General features: G+C 45.1%; 1 protein-coding gene across 8 annotated transcripts in view; it reads right to left on the minus strand.

Moving 5' to 3' along the window:
- Positions 1-17,543, minus strand: part of MTMR4 (myotubularin related protein 4) — a 52,929-nt gene that overhangs the window by 6,192 nt on the left and 29,194 nt on the right. For all 8 annotated transcript variants that reach the window (XM_040532089.1, XM_040532092.1, XM_040532094.1 and 5 more), the window contains 10 exons: positions 16,928-17,044; positions 16,147-16,229; positions 15,755-15,921; positions 14,248-14,344; positions 7,668-7,781; positions 2,195-2,391; positions 1,816-1,944; positions 1,392-1,503; positions 818-1,013; positions 151-336 (listed from right to left, as the gene is read on the minus strand). In XM_040532089.1, the coding sequence (XP_040388023.1) occupies positions 151-336; positions 818-1,013; positions 1,392-1,503; positions 1,816-1,944; positions 2,195-2,391; positions 7,668-7,781; positions 14,248-14,344; positions 15,755-15,921; positions 16,147-16,229; positions 16,928-17,044 (1,398 nt within the window). The remainder of the gene's footprint in view (positions 1-150; positions 337-817; positions 1,014-1,391; positions 1,504-1,815; positions 1,945-2,194; positions 2,392-7,667; positions 7,782-14,247; positions 14,345-15,754; positions 15,922-16,146; positions 16,230-16,927; positions 17,045-17,543) is intronic.

The raw sequence follows: 17,543 nt of genomic DNA on the forward strand, positions 1-17,543 counted from the left end.
AAACCTAGGCAGTACTCAGACACTTCCCCATTTTTTAAGAATTCAATTTTTTGTTTTTCAACTATAATGCTGTAAAATATTATGGCCTTCTCTCTGCCTCTGCTCACGTCTCGCAAGGAATAAAGAAATGTTTGCATGCATATTTCTTACCAAAAAAGCTTCATTAAATTCAAAGAGGCAAGGAAATTGCTTCAGAAGCTGATGAACAGCATCCAGCCATTGGAGGAAAACTGGGCATTGCTCATTCTGATCTTCCACCTTCTCCTGGTGACCACAGCGATCACCAAACTTGTGACCAAAATCCAGCCAATCTGATTCAACAAGCACCTGGAAACCCTGTGAACGCAAGAGAAAACTAACTGCAGGCAACTTTGCTGTAGGCACCTAGCAAGACAAGGCAAGCTCTGTCTGCTAGCAGTGCCAGGAAATCTCAGGACTTCTGAAGGTCTGCAAAGAATGTTGTATCTGTGCTTGGTTTGGGAGCAAAGCTACATGAACGTCAGAGGTTTCCAAAAACAAAGTGACAACTGTTATTTCTATATGACAAACAGCCTCGAGAATAAACAGAAGGAAGTACAGGGAAGCAGCTGCACCTTGAGCACAACAGGTTGTTTTCCAAAGTGCCTTACGACACTGGGAATGAGGTATATAGTTTACTGAAAACACGCAGGAAGACCATATAGAAAAACTCAATACCTGTAAGAGCAGCTCTGAAATGCCACTAACCTAATTGCCAAATACAGCTCTGTTCCTTTCTGACGACACTCAAAGACTGTCATTTAGCAGACATGAAACAGCAGAATAGCACAATGTGTACCTCCATGGTCCTGTAGTAAGGGTCCAGAAGAATCTTTGCCAGTGCTACAATCTGTGGAGTTCTGTCCCAGCCGTCTGAGCAATGAACCAGCACTGGACGCCCTTCTCTGTCAACTGCACTGGAGACCAGCACCGCTGCCTTCAGCATGACAGAAAGGTGCTGCAGCCACTTGGTACTCTCCAGGGCAGAAAGCCAGCTAGAAGGTGTGCAAAAAGCAAGGAGATGGTTCCTTAGCAGTGAAAAAAACAGTGTCTTTTTAAAAACATGTCCAAAAGAGGAGTCAGACAGTTTGTGAATAACTACAAAGTATCCATCACCTAATCTCAGTTTTTCCCCAAAACAACTATGTTTTTGAAACCCTCAGAGGATACAAATAGATAAGTGATACTGAGTCAGTGATACAATCTATTCTGGATTACTGGGGATCAGGGAACCACCATTTAAGCACTGTGAGCACTTTCCCTCCATTTTGTGAGGTAGAAATCTGGAGTGGAGAAAAAGAAAAAGGAAGAAAAAAAGCCTGCAGGACATTAACAGATACGGCATCAAACTCAGCTAGAATAAGGTCACTTACTTGCTAGGGTCTGGCACCTGGCTGCAGACAGCACGCAGATACTGGAAACTGTTGCGGATGGAGTGGATGTTGGCCATGCCCATGAACACCACTTCACAGTTTGGGTAATACTCTGAACACAACAGAGACAGAAACATTCAGAAAGTGCTGCTGCCACTGCAGCAAGTGCCTCTATGCACATAGTTTGGTTGTACCCTGCAGCACTGCTTCTAGTCTCCAGCAGAAGGTAGGCAGTGTTTCTAGAAAAGCCTTGTGGGCCAGCAGCAATATGTCTGGAATAACTGACTGCATGAGTGAGAAGGGGAACGTGCTCCCAGAGAGTGAGCACCAAAATGTCAGCCTGACCCAAACTGTGGTCCAGGGCCCAACTAAACACAGCAGGTTCAAGAGGAACACACTGTGGGATTTGCTTAGCTCTGTGTACCTTCACATTCGCAGCCTCCTCCCTTTGCTCTGTTGGCCACAGCTGCGGTGTAAGATCTGGCATCAAGAATCAGCAGCTTCTGAGGAGTTCCCGCATTCTCCACGCCTGAACACGCGGTCAGGGACGAGTCTGCAGAGACAGCACAGACTAAGTTCCTGGCACCTCCCTCCCTCTTACAACAGGCCTCCAGCACAACCCAACACTGGCTGTGTACAAGCCCAGAGACATGTCCCACATGCAGGGCCCAGATTATTAACCTGGATGTCTGGTTTAAATCTTTCACTGTAACAGCCCTGTTAGTGGCAACAACATTTAGATGTAGGAACCACACCATAATTCACACATTCAAGAGACAGCAGAACGGAGCACATTGCCTCACCAAAGTCAGCCTCGCAGGCCTCGCTGCCATCACTGCTTCCATTGTGTGGCATGCCACCAGGTACCTTTATTCCAGGGTTCAAGGCACAGGCTTTGGCAATAGATGTCACAAGATACTCATCGTCAGCATTTCGCCAGCCCCACCAGCTGATTTCAGGCTGGCTGCAGCGTGCAATCACTGCCCCGTTGCGAACATGTCTGCAAAACAAGCAAGAGCCGGATGAATCCCCCCGGAGAGGTGAGGAATGAGTCCAGCAAACTTCCCCACACATCTACAAACAGCCAGTGCTTGTGCAACCCTCCTCACTGCTTCATCTGCTGCATTTACCCTTGTAGTCAAGCAGTGAAACAGGGCAGGGCATTTCAAATAACCATTATTCATAACGACAGCAGTGACACAGAGGCTGTCACTCAAATCTCAGCGCTGAGGAACAGAGGATGGCTGTGAGTAGCGCAGGAGCGGCTAATGGAGCTGGAACAGCTGGCAAAACGAGATTGCAGAGGAGCAGGTTGCTGCAGTGTTTGCAGGAGTGGCTGTCAGGAACACGCAGTGCCAGCGGATGGCGGCAGCTCCAGGGTCAGCTGCACCCCTGGGACCGGTGGCCGTGCTGGGATCTTGACCACCACTAAAATGATCCAGAGTTTCTGTAGCAAGGGGGAAGCTGCCAGTTGTTCTTGTCATTACTCCCCTAAGAAACTAGAGAGAACTTCAAATAAATATGGCTGTGCTTTGGGAAAGTCATAGTTATTTCTTGTACTACTGTTCTGTTCTTCTATTTTCACTTTTTTTCCTCCCTTACATTATGTACTGGTTGTTAAACCATTTCATTTAGTGCTTGTAAATTAGAAAGATTAACTCACTCAGCATCGGACTAGTTAGTTTCTGGGTGGAGGCCTGAGCTTTATTAGTGTTTACTAATAACCCCTACAATGTGAACCTTACCCTGGCTGCTGCTAATCAAGGCCTGACAGAAGGTCTGAAATAGAAAGAAGTACTCATTTTTCACATGAACATACTTGTCAAGTCAGTCACAAGTGGCCTGAAAAGGGAGTGGATGATTATGTGACAAATTTTGCTGGTGCTACAGAATTATCCAAGAGAGTCATAGCTGACTGGAAAAAATGCAGAGGATCTCATGATACCGAGCGATAAAAATGTAACAATAATAATTGAAAAGTATTTAAAGATGATCAATAAGTATCCCAGTTATGACATGAAAACTGTTATGCACAATAAGCTGCCAAATCTCAAAGACTTTGAAGCCACTGCAGGTCTGAAAGAGCCTCAGCTCAGTGCTCAAAGGAAGCAGAAAGGTTAAGAATGTGCAAGGAATTATTAAGAAAAGAATAAAACAGAAAATATTATGACACCACATCACACACCTGCATCTTCACAATCACACAAGCTTCCTTCTCTAATCCATCCACAACCATAACAGAGAGTAGACTCACTGCCACAGTGATACGGAATTACAAATACATTAATTCATGGTGGGTAGGTCCACCAAGTGACCACGAAACACAACCATACATTCTCCTGAATATATATGCCGCAGGAAGTCTAAGACGCTTTGGCTGCTCCAAAGACACAGCAGGGCAGAATACCTGCATCCCTGTCCTGTCTGTTACACGTCCTTGAGACGCTGCTCGTGGTGCCTGGCCCTTCTCAGGGAGGGGACAAGAACCTGGACAGCCCTGTGCACTCACCCCTCCCTGTCCCACTGCCCCATGTGTGACACCTCTCTGAAGACGAGCTAGAGTAAGAACAAAGACAGAGATAAAACAGCTGACAACATCCAAATATTTTCTTTGAAGGTTGACACCTCTGAAAAACCTGCATTGGTGGCCAAGCAGAATACATAACAGCCTAGATCCTAAAACACGCTAGCACAAGTCTCAACCCATCACTCAAAGGCTGTTCAGTTGCTGGTGGGGGCTAGTAGTAGAAGCACTCTTGAAGGTGTCTCTTTTTCCTCATGCTGTCATCCCCATGTTATGGGCTCTGCTGTTCCACAGTGGATGACAATGCTTGTTCACATTATTTGCTATAATGCAGTACATCCAGAAAATACACTGAAACTTTGAATTTCTTTCAACAGTGGTGTCATCTCACCAGGAGCTACTGCAGTTTGTAGAAATGGTTTTGCTCCTCAGAGACAAGATTCTCCTGAAGCAACTTACCAGTAAACACTGAAAAAGTTTTTATTGCTAATGACATCCCATAATTAATACTGATGAAGATTCTGAACTGAAGACTTCCAAAAAATAATATTCATATGCAGCTAACTCAAAATACTTTGGAGTCCTTTCTCATTTGGTGCCATCCTCTGCTGCCGTTTTGTTTTGCAAGATGAGTTACACTCCCAGGAGGTCTATTTCTGGCATTGGGATCACTGAAGGATGGTTAATACAGACAGCAGCAAAGGCTTTGTTTATACTAGTAAATGAAACAGAGCCAAGGTGTGGACTTAAGCACCGGCCTGTGATCATCCAAGCCTGTTTGTTAGCACACCCACAATTTTCGGCCTGTGCCAACTAGCACTTTCCCAGACAGCGCCTGAGCACGTTTCTGGGACACGCAGGTGCTGTGCCAGGGACTGTTCCCAGCAGCCTGTTTGGATGTGACAGCACTGTTTTGGGGTGCAGAGGGTAGGAAAAGACTTTAGCTGTGTAGATGTGAGTTGTATGAGGCCACCTGCAGTCAGTGATGGCCTGTCCAATGCAGTACTAGAAGCGTGGCCAAAGTGTCATACTACATTTAGAGAATTTCTTGGTACCACAGGCTTCTGAGCAGCGCAACAAATACTGGGCAGGGCATGGTCTTGAGGTAACCAGTTTCAAGAGATGTAATGATGTGCTAATAAACACGAGGAAATATGGCCAACATTGATGAGCATGAAGTCATCACTAAGCATAAAGTCTAGCAGGTGCCAGTATAAGAACCAAAACCAAAACCATGCCTGCAGTGAGCTTCCTAGATCAGGGGAGCACCCATAGCTAGCTTGACTCTGTGGTCTCCTGCAGATCTCCACAACACGAGTGTATGAAGTTTTGGTTCTTTTCTTAATGGAAGTTTTCCCCAAGGAAAAATGATCTTTTCTTGAAACTGGAATGGTAGAAAGTGCCATAGCATGTTAACTTATGTGGACATAAGTATTCCCCAGGGATCCTCAGTTTAGTCTAGATGACTCAAGACCCTTTTAGAATCCAAAGCTGGAGTATGACATGCCTTGTATTTTATCAGTTGATCTTTTACTCCCAGATTCACTCAGAACACAAGGCTAGAGCAGATGTGATGTTCTTAGCACATGCCATCTTGATTTTCCTGACTGTTATTCTGGCCATAGGAGCTCTCACCCACAACACAAAGTCAAGCAGCTCAGCTTAAAACATGAGAAACTGCCGAGAGGGTTTACAGAGCTGCTGCTTCTCAGCATCACCTAAAGATTCCCACCTGAGATGCGTTCATGCGAGTGCTTTCAGTTTCCAGGCCTGCAGATGAAAGCCCTGGCCCACTCCACCTTGACCAGAAGGCTTGAGACCAATGCTCAGCATGGGGCTGCAGCAACGTCCACCATCTGCCCACTGCTTCCCTGACACTCACTGCAGCATGAACACAGTCAAAGGCGACTGCTGAGCATCTGCGAGAAGCTCTCCTGCTAACGTAGTCCCAAGGTCTTCTGAAGGTGGGTGTGCAGACAGAGTAATAACGAGGAGCGGCTGGCATACAATGCCCGTCTGCCTCTGTAGTCAACTAAATAATTGATTGCATCCTCTGTGTTGCTTTAAAAGTGAGTTGTGCCTGGAGGGTCCTGAATCTCCACTGTGCGTGTCCTCCACTGAGGACTCGGAGATGGAGATCCATATTTCTGCTTTGCTTACCAGCTAAACTATACTTTTTGTAAGGAAACTGATAATGTGATACCTTTGGTGTCATGCTTTACAGATCCGAATGTCAGCCATTGAATTCAGCCTTGCTCTCCAAAATCTCTGAACTCTAGCAAACAGTCCTGTGGTGACTGAGTCCCTGGGATGAATGCATCCAAGGCCACTTGTCCTCTCTCCTGAGCTGTAGGTGATGAAGAGCTGAGTGTGAGGCTCTGCATTTTGTCCCTTCCCCTTGGCACAGCACAAGGTACTCCAGAAGCAGCCATGGCCCTCATAGACCCTCTTGGCCAAATGCTTCAAGTTCAAGGGCAAAGGCTAAAGAGCACGTGAAAATGAGAGAGAAATGGGGAAGGCCTGGACCCATCTTATAACATCACTTGTCAGCATCTTGTAATCTGATACCAGGCTGCAAACGGTTGCAGCTCAACCTGTAAATTACTGGGTACCTTTATAGTGATATTATAAAGCACTGAACAAAATAACTTTAAGAGGGTAGAAAAAGACATGGCTTTGCCCTCAGGTGGAGAAGCACACAGGGACAGTCTCCAGTGCCAGCCCATTTTTAGCAGAAATAATCACAAATACAATTAACTTCTTAGCTGACTTGGCTGCGCAAAGAGGGGAAGGCTCCATGCGATAACCAGTGCTCATTATTACTTCATTGTAGAATTCAGTTCTTGTAGAAACAGCATGCTGTTTTGCCAGCATGTAACACAAACCATGTAAAACAAAGATGTAGAGTTAAGGTATGTGTAAATTTGCTGGTTTTGTTTCCTGGCTTTCTTGCTTCCCAGGGCTTTCCTTTGTAATGCAGCTCTGACATTTTCAAAGCTTTTTATATTTGGATTTAATAATTGCTAACACCAAGTCTGATGCTAGAAACCACAACATACATTACAACATACACCAACTGGGTGAGGTATCTTCCTGCACACCTATGCAACCAACTTCCCATTTTGTTCAAACATGTCAGCCTCCTAGAAGACATGTTTAATGAGAAATCAACCCCCTGCCCTGAAAAGCCCTGCTTTATTTGCTGCCTAACCTCATGCATCCTCACATATAGGTAATTTTTGGAAGGCTGCTCTGATGGGGAAGAGGTACTCTCCATATTTACCAGTTATTGAATCAGTGATGTTCAGCCACAGGCAAATATTTCATCCTACCTGTTACTTACATGTTTTCAAACTCTCACAACTCAGTCAAAACAGGAATGACTTGCATGTGGGTACTAAAATGTATATCGAGGCCGTGATAAGTTGTTGATCGAAGGGCCATGCAGCAGCAGGCTCATTTTGGCCAAGACTTCTTTTCAAAGTAACAGCTAGGCACACCTCAATTTGTGACCATGTTTTGAAACTCAAAGAGAACCTGAATTTGACATGGGATTCTTGCTGCATCTCGCACAGAAGGAAAGTCACCTCTGTCCTCAGATCTAACTGCAAGCAGGAAAGAAGCAGCAGTTACCAAAGATTTTTCTCTCTGGGAGAACATCCTGCTTTACCATCACAGACCAAGTTCCTAGGCCTGTCTAAAGGGCAACTACTGGGGACTTGGGGAGCGCGCTGGTTTGCTTTTTTGTTTACCTGTACACAACCACAGGGATCCTCTTCCACGACCTAAACGAAGCCACATTCTCTAGCTCCTTATCCGTGATCCAGACAGGCACCAGCAGCTTCTGGGGATAACTGGAACAAAGCCTGGAAAAAAGATAGCAGCAAGGCAAGATGAGAACTCAGTGACCAAAATATGTACTAGACAAGTTGTACAGAGACAGAGTGCAGGAGCAGTTCACATTTTCCCAAACTCTGCATGGCTCTTCCTCTCCATATCTATCTCAGTACAGTTCCAACACAGGAAAAGTAACCCCAAAAAATGCTGTCAGGAATGAGCTAGGAGATGACAGCCTCCCTTAACATCAGGCCTCACCTCTGGGCCCATGCCAAGTATCCCAGCACTTCCCAAGGATGCCTTTAGAACATGCTCTGGATTTAAATGTGCACGAGGGTTTAGGGAAACAGTCATTGTGTGTGGGGAGGTTGGTTTTCTTGCAGTACTTACAAACCCAGAAACGCACACTATGTTTAGTAAATAATTATCTGGCACTTGCAGGAAACAGGTCACCACTGACAAGCTTTACACACCTCTATGACAAAGATGTAGATCTCTGCCTAGAAAGATGGCAATGATGGTTTGGTCTGTGCTACAATAAAATGATACAAGGGAGATCTGAAATAGTATCTTATTTAGTGAGGTTATTATCTGAACATGTGCCAGCAGTGACATAAATGTGATGGGCAAGTCCCTACCAATCTGGTCACCTGGATAAACTCCAAGCATGTACAGCTATAGCAGAGGGGACAAAACTCTTTAAGAAACAGAGCTGCAGTAACAAAGTGCCACATCTAAATGCACAGAAGTTCAAAGCAGTCTGGCTGAAACAGAAGTTGGGGGAGGGGGGACTGGGGAACAGGCAATAGGATTACAAATGCTTAACTCCCCAAACGTTAAAAAAACAATTGTAGTGTATGTTAACAGTAGGACAAGACAGGAGCCAAGGGAAAGATGGGGAAAGTCAAATAGCATGCTGGGGAAAGGGGCTAAGAGCAACGCAAACAAAATGAAGCACAGGTGAAAATTCAGGAGTGCAGGGGCTTCCTGGTTACTGCAGCAACTGGTCTGCCCCTGGGCTCCCAGCATGTGGCTACATGCGGGCAGGCAGGTTGCAGGCTTCGGAGTGGAAGCACCGCCTGGATGCCGGACCAGCCAAGCCCCAGCAGCTCAGGCAGACAAAGCCCTGACAAGAAACATCAAAGAGCAGTCTCAGCTCCAGGCTATAACCCACATCGTTTGGAAGGAATGTTTCAGGGCAGACAGGAAGCAAACTGAGGAGGGTGAAACTATCCAGCAGGTAAGCTCCAGAGGGTGGCCTGGTGCTCCCCTCAATCCAGGCTATCCTAGCTGATGTTACCTGGTTTGTGATGGTAGCAAGGACCTGCCTGACCTGTTAAAAATGTCACTTCACACTGTGTCTAGACAGCTTCTCAGAAAGCCCTGGACAGAAAGCAAGGTTGGTCTATGGTATAATAACGATAGGGCATGGAAAGAGAATCCAGTAAGGAAAATTTAAGCTGTTGGGTAAGACGCTGAGGACAGAACATCTGTGTGTGGTAGCACTCTCTGAAGTGCTTCATATTCCACTTGTAAAATTGCTCAGGAAATCAGAAAAGCACTGAAGTGTGATCAAGAACAATGGAATGTTAAATATGATTAGTACCTATTAGGATCTGGGGGGATTTTTTGAATAGCCATGGTCTGTAAAAGAATGGTCTTCATCTAAATCAAAACAGAACCTGTTTTTCCTGGCACTTCAGATGAAATGTTACGGGAGATGTCTCAAAAACTGGGGAGAATAAATACAAGAATGTTTCAGTACAGGAGCATATCACAGAATCACAGAATCATCTAGGCTGGAAGAGACCTCCAAGATCACCGAGTCCAACCTCTGACCTAACACTAACAAGTTATCCACTAAACCATATCACTAAGCTCTACATATCTTCTAAGAGTTAAGCCACAAACTCTGTAATCTTACAAAAACAATAAGGATCAAGTCAATAAAATTCAGGTTAGGACACAGGACAGCCTCAAGAAGTTAAGCCAAATTTAAGGAGGGTGCACAAAAATTGGCACTGAGATGAAGATAAACAGACCTGTGCTCCTAAGGCTAGAGGACATGAAGAGCCAGGATAAAGGAGTATGTTGGCTTACCAGCACCTTATAAACTTGGCACAAGGGAGATTATCAGTGGTACCCTAGATTTCGGAGTAGAAGCTTTGTAGGAAGACCAGAATAGATTGATCTAACAAAGTCCTGTCTGTTCCAAGAAAAAATGAAGGTGAAATCATGAGGCCAAGAGTTGCCAGCATCAACACACATTGCAAGAAGTGCACGGACTGAAATCCCAAGCCTAAAGAGAAACTGGATAGTACTAGGGATACACTACAACCACAGGAGCATGGCAGCAGCAACATCCATGACAGGCTGAAAGAGATTCAGAGAGGCTGCAAAGGCAGAAATTGCAATGGGAGACCTGCATTGCTTCCACATAAAATACATAAGCATCATGATAACACATTAGACAAAGGCTACGTTTTTAGAAATGATCAGCTGCTTCTTGGTGGTACCAGCCAAATAATACAAAAGACATATAACTCTTCCTTTGGTCCTAAGCATGCACAAAGCTGCTCCAAAACAGAGTAACTGAAAAATCGCTTTGTTGCAGCGATCATTGCACAGTAGAAGTCAAAAATATATTTAAAGGCGAAAAGTTTCCCACTGCAGTAGAAGTCTGTTTCAGAAAGGGGAAAAGATTCATTGTTATACACTTCAAGAGAAAGTGAAAGGAAGTGAAGTGAAAAAAAAGCTTGCAGTTGATGCGATGCTTAATTAAATATGCTATTCAATGTAATATAAAACACATCAAAAAGGATCAGAAAGAGCTGGCAGAGTTGGTGAATGAAAGTAGGATTTTAGAAATACAATGACATCCTTCAAATAGGGGAAACGTTTCCAAAGGACACAAACCTGAGAGGAGCCAAATGTGAATCTCAATTAAAAAACAGTAAAAACAAAGCAATCATGCAGTTTTCAAGAAATGCCCTATTAAGAGATTAAAACTACGAAGACTTTTTTCAAACACCTCGGAGGTCTGATAGATAAGCAAGATCACAGCAGAAAGTCAAAACTATCTACACACTGGTGATCATTGGAGGAGCACACAGAGAAAAAGAAGTTGCGAGACCTACCCCTGTTTTACAAGGGACAAGGCACAAGAAGAGATTAATGTGAAAACTTCAGCAGGGGAAGCTGTAGAACTATCTGCTAAGAACGAAGAGCAACTAATCAGCAGGACCAGATAATACCCAACATTGCTACAGCAACCCAAATGCACACCAGGTGAATGATTAACTGAGATGCGTAATCTATTGCTTACATTGGCTTGGGTGCCAGAGGAATGAAAGGTGGCAAACTCGGTATCAATTTTGTAAAAAGCTCTCTGGGGCGAATGTGGGAAACCTCTCAAGTCTGACTTCTGTACAAAGCCACTGACTGCACAGTTGGTGCAAGGGTAAATACAGTGCACTTGGGAAGAGTCAACATGGCTTTTGTGGAGGGAGGTCGCATATCGCGTATCTAGAGCTTGCTGGAGGCACCACTGAACAAGTAGCTCACAAAGCTGACAGTGGATTTGGATTTTCATAGCTTTTTTTTTTTTTTTTTTTTTTTTTTTACAGGTTGCTCACCAAAGACTTGAAAGAAGCTCCTCGTGAGAAACAGCAACTCTTGAAAAGCAAGAAACAGTAACAGAACGTAACCGGTTATTTTTTGTGAGAAACGGAGTCCCAAAGGGACCCATGTTTGACCCTGTGCTGTGTAATGTGCTCACACAGCACATGGAAAGAAATGAAGAGTAAAGCAATGTGACTCATGGAGGGGTGGCCTGTAGCACCCCTAGGACCATGCCGACCCAAACCAAGAAATGGAATGTTTTTGAAACTGTGAAGTTAGATCCCAGAAAAAGGCATTAACAACACCAATGCATAAATCAGCACTAGCCACACCTACAAACAAGGACAGATGAAGCATCTTCTTGCCACAAAGGCAACAACCACCCCAGTGAGAGATCCTCCTTCACAGAATGCAAGAACATGAAGCATCACCTTTCCCATGAAAGTGGAGAAAAGTATTAAGATTTGTAGAGAAGTCTAACAAAATAAGACAAACTATGAACTAAGAGCAGTCACAGAAATGAGTAGGAAACATCAGATATCTTCAACAATACCACAGCACTGCAGGCAGCTTTTTCTCATAAAATCAAAAATAAATAAAACCGTGACTGTAAAAAGATCAAAGCTGAAAACAAGCATCAACAGCAAAAGAAAGGTGAATTTCTTTGATTTTTTTTTGTTTGTTTTTGAAGGAACTGTGTGTGCATCAACCCTCCTAGCATCATGGGCAACATGAAAAGAACTTCTAGCTCAGACAGCATGGGTGCATTAGCTGGCGTATGTCAGAGCATGCACAGTTCTCTGGGTGTACAGATCACTGAGGATGTAAAAGCCATGGAGATATTATGTAATATTTTTATTATTATTGTATGCTGAAAGAGTATAACTTTTATCATGACTGAAGGAGTGGTTATTATATGCTTGTATAGCTCTACTTTTATGATGGCTGTCGCCAGGAAGAAGATAATAGTTACCAGATAAGAACATCTCGGAACAGACTTGAAAGACAACGAACAAAGTCATTACCTTGGAGTATCCTGTCTCTAACAACATTGTTTTGTCAATGCTGGGAAATAAAAGATAAAAAGGACTATAAACAGTTAAAAAGTAACCTGATTCCTGTGAATAGAGGCAGGTGTTAATGATCAAAAGCCAAGGCAGGATTTAAAGACACACTCCCTGGAGCAGCAAGAGAGAACTGGTTTCTGAGTTGCACAAGCAAATTACAACACCTTTAAGATCTTGGGATGTCTGCTGAGAAAGGAAGCTGAGACCTGCCAGGATCCCCAAGGAGGAACTTAGCAGACCCAAGGAAAGCACAACCAGGCCTGCATCCAGCTTGCTAAGGTTTGTTTCAAGTTCTTTCTTCCCTGGTTTGGTTGAAAACCAAACATCTGTCTTCAGAGAAGTTGGCTAATAGCTGTGCATTGCTGGTCATAACTCCCAGGAAGCAAACCACAGGTGGTTAATCTAAGCTGGACTTTCTGAAGCAGTCAGAGGGAACCACATCCCAAAGTATAGCAGTGAGGGAAAGCCTGGCTGCTTTCAAAGACACACAGAGACTGTACCTGCGGCACGGACCTACCTGTTGTGCATTCTGAAACTGAGTTTCAGTTCAGGAAAACAATTTTTATTTGAAATTCCTGGAAAAACTGTGTGAATGCTGTCAACAAAGTCACGTAACAGTCCAAAAGCAATAATGTGGTATGGATAAGAAGAAAATAAATCACAGCCCAAATAGATTGTTTGATGCCTGGATTCCTGAGGAAGCACATGAGAGAAGGTAACAGGCAGCAAACTGCAAAAACTCCACAGGGATTTCCCCAGGTCAGCATACCTGAGGCTTCTCACGGTCTCCGCAAGAAACTGGAAATATAAAGGTGATTGGGGATGTTTTTACTGTCTGAGAAATACAGAAAAGACTGAGGGATACCAGTCATTTCAAGCAAAGGATTAAAGGGAATGCAGAAATGAACATGTCAGTCAAAGCTTAATAAAAACCTGTTGGCTTAATGCCACCTGCCGCAAAGAATGCGGAAGCGCTTCTCCAAGAGCTCTTCTCCAGGAGCAGAAGACAGGCGAGAACCACTGACGTGCTGGGTGAAGGACCTTCCAGAGATCTCCACTCCAACCTCCTGTCCACAGTGGAACCACATCCAACACCAGATCAGCTGAGACCTGAAATGCTCCAAGGATGGAGACCTCCCACCTCCCTGGGGGACTTGTCCCAGCAAAGCACCACCCTTCTGGGGAAGGACACTTCTCCCATGCCCAATCTGAGCCTCCCAAGCTGCAACTTGAGGCCAGTGTCCCTTGTTCTATCACCTGTCAGTGTCAGAAGAGTCTCACTCCATCACCTTTGTAACTGCCCTGCAGGCTGTAAGCAGATCGCCCTTCAGCCTCTCCTTCACCAGACTGAACCAACCCAGCTCTTCCTCCAGACTTCTCAGTACCTTGAGAGCCCTCCACTGGCTTGTCCCCAGTTTCCTGACACAGGTGAATAGCTGCCTGACTTTATGCAAACTTTTAATTTTCAATGTGAGCATTTTAGAAAGACTGACCAGAAAGGCAACCCTACGATGGATGATTTCTCCAAGACCCTAGATTGTCTTCAAGGATAAATTATGGCCACCACATTACAAACTACCTGAGTCAGCATTTAGAATTGCTGCTAGCTCTGATGTTTGGAGTGTACTCCTTCTTCAAGGAGGAAAGAAAGGGGATCTGGCTCATACGCTGATCTGCCTGAGGGTTATCAAGACCTGAAAGGAGGATTAGCTGGAGACTGACTCATCCACTGCTCTGCATGGGGATTGTGAAGGGAAGAAGGAAAGAAAAGAGGAGAGCGGGGAGAGCCTAGTGGCGAAACACTCACTTGTAATTGTTGTTGATGTCAGAGACTCGCCAGACATTCTGCAAGTCAAAGCCCATCCTCACCAGCTCCATCTCGAATCGGTATCTTACGTGGTCTCCTGGAATGGTAGAGCACAGGGTATTTACTGACAGCTAAGCAGAACTGATAAAATTTAAACATCAGTGGCAGCTCCACAGCAACTATCACAGGCTGGAGAGAAACCACAGGACAGCTGGGACAGCAGGGTTCTTGATTCAGAAGCCAAAACGACTTGTCCCTTGCACGGGTTCCTCTGCTTTTTTTGTCAAGTCAGATCACCTCCCAATCTCAGCAGCAGAGAAATAGCCTTCCCCTTTCAGTGCGTGTTTTGAGGGCGGTGGTGTTAATTTCATCTGCATTTCCCTTCTGATGGAGATGGCTTCCAAAGCGGATGTTGGGAAGCCAATGGCAGAGTATTACGCAGCCCACCCCAGAGGCAGTTTTTGCAGACTGCTCTCTCAGAGGGTGACTCAGTTTCCTCTTATGTTTTAGCCTCACCTTACAAATACTGGATGTCTTTGGTGCTCAAGTGTCAAATCTTGTTAATAAATAAATACTGAAATGTTCTTTGCCTCATTCATATCCTGCAGCAACAATTTTTGCAGGTAAATGTATTTATATTAGAGAATAATATTTTCTGTATGGGAAAGACATCAAATATCTCCTAATTGCTGGTGTTTGGGACAGAGCAGGAACACCTTTTACCTTTTTCTCTACTAACTTCTTTTTGGTACCTCTTTCAGATATACTATTCATCCCCCATCCCTCCATCCAAACCTGCATCATTCTGGCTACTGCTTCTCTCTTAGTAACAACACTTTTCTAAGTCTAAAGCTGGGCTTATCACTCATTTTAATTTCCCTTTATTCATGTTGGAGCTTCTCAAAGAGAAAGCAACTGCAAGTGAACTTTGTGTTCCAGGAGAGGGCAAACTTCCAATCCACACGAGGGCACTATCACAACTCTGTTTTCCTCTTTATGGATTCAAACATTTCATTTGTGCCTGAGTGAAAATGAGCCAGACATCTCTGCAGATTTGATCACAGGAATGTCATGACATTTCTAAGCACTGGAGAAGAGATGCAGATGGACTGATATTAATGATGCTGCCTCAATGCTGATGACATTTACTGTCAAAGGACAAGACTGCTTGAGCTGTCTCATTATCATGATGAAAGTACTAAAGGATGGGATGTTTTCTTCATTCACAAGGAGAAAGGGAGAAGGGGATTTAAGTGCTGCTGGCTCAGAATGCTCCTTAGCGTGCTTATTATTTATTGTTCCTTTTACTGTCCGTGTTATCCAGCTGCATCCGGACATCAGCTGGATGTCTAGGCTAGGTACGGAACGGCCCTTAGCAAGATTAACTTGGGCTGTGGCCACAGCAGAACGTAAGACACAGCAAGGCATCAGTTTATGAACAGTAGTTCATGTTGTATTGCTGTGCTTCTGGACAAAAAAACAGGAAGCAGATGGGCCAGGAGCTTACCTGGACGGCAGAGATGGGCATGTTGATCCTCCTCATCAACACAAACTCCTAAGCACCACGCATGGTAGGCAAATGCAAAAAGGTCCTCAGGCTTCGCAGGGCGGGCAATGGCTCGATTTAGCCTCTTCAGCCACTCCTGGCACTGCTTAAAGGTGGAAAAATGGCACCTGCAAACCCAAATGCAAATCATACTCAGTGGGTACATATATCCAGCTGAGACAAAGACAGGGAGCTCTGCTCTGCTTAACCAGAAAAAGGAATAAAGCACCAAGTCCTAGAAAAAAACAGAGCAACCTTGACCATAAAGAGCTTCATTCCAATGACAGAACAAAGAGAGATGCCAGAGCTGATCACGGCAACTGCAGTGGCATCTATAAGATAGCAACGGCTACCTGATCACTTTGGAGTCCTTGCAGACAATGTGAAGCTGGAACATATCCCGACACTCCACGCTCTCCATCATCCTCAAAGGCACCTGCAAGGGACAGAAGCAGTGCATGACAAGACATCATACTAGCAGAAACAGCAGCCCAGCCCATAGGCCCATCGCTCCCAGCCATGGCTCTGTCAACAAACACGAGCTCCTAGCCCAAACTACAAACCCACTTCGAGGCTTAGGAATCTTCACAATCCAGCATAGAGTCTCCTTCAAGGATTACTATTCTGATTTCTGTTCTGTCCTTGGCTAGTCTCCCACCATCGGCCGGTTACTGACTAAATCACAACTAGATAAACACAGGCAACTGAGCCAAACTAAGGCTACAATAAAAGATGGCATGCCAATACAATGAGAGAAAGCCTCAGGCTCCCACTGGCTGACTCTAGGATGCTGATGTCCAAATAAAAGAAGTGCCAGGTAGACCGGCCTCTGGCCTACAAGAGACCTTAACAAGTCTTAAAACCCCTGAGCTTAATGCTGGACTTCAAAATGAAGAGCAAGGGAAAGACCTAATTATCATCTATAGAAGAACCCCATCTGCCCTCCAAAATGCAGCAGCAGGACAGCAACTGCGTGACCAGCAGTAATAAGAGATGTCAGGCTTGGCATCTTTGAAGAGGCACAGTTCCCAGGCTGCAAACCATACAAATGGCTTGTGCCTCCCCCACCCCTCATCCCAAAATACTGCACGAGATTACGGTTCAGGAAGCAGGAACAGGCAGATCCAGACTTACATTGATCACAGAATCCTTAAATTTGATATGAAGCCGGTAGTTGGAGATGGCGATCACAGCATCGTTTGCGTGGCCAAGATACTCTACCCCCTCACCCTGCAACACAGTGAACGGGACCTGGAAAGGAGACACCACTAGTTAGGACACATGCTGAGCACTTTGCACACCATTAATGCCAAGAGCCGCTCCTCCTACTGCATCCACAATGCATCTCCTGTGGAAAATCACATCAATGTGCTTTTTGTGCGCTGCTGAGAGCAGGTACAGCACAAAACAGCGCTGGTACCCACTGCCCAGCCCCGCCAGATGGCTCTTCTGCCAAGGATGCCTCGGGAAGCGGTGAGCAGCTGCAGGCAGGCAATTACTTGCAGAAGAGAGGTGTGCACCACAAATGCTACGCGTACCGACCGTGGCCACCCAGCTGTGAGGATGCTGCATGCAAGGTGGGGGCTTTATGGTCCCACTTCTTACAGAAGGTCAACATAGCGCTGATGCAGGCAGCGTGATGAAGGGAACCACCTCAGACACAGCCTGGGCTGAGGAGGAGCCTCAGGGAGGCTCTGCACAGTGCCAGATGCAGCCCGATGCTGCCCGAGTCCTCTGCCCAAGGTGCAGT

The sequence above is a fragment of the Cygnus olor genome, chromosome 20 (genome assembly GCF_009769625.2).
Source record: "Cygnus olor isolate bCygOlo1 chromosome 20, bCygOlo1.pri.v2, whole genome shotgun sequence".
NCBI lineage: Eukaryota > Metazoa > Chordata > Aves > Anseriformes > Anatidae > Cygnus > Cygnus olor.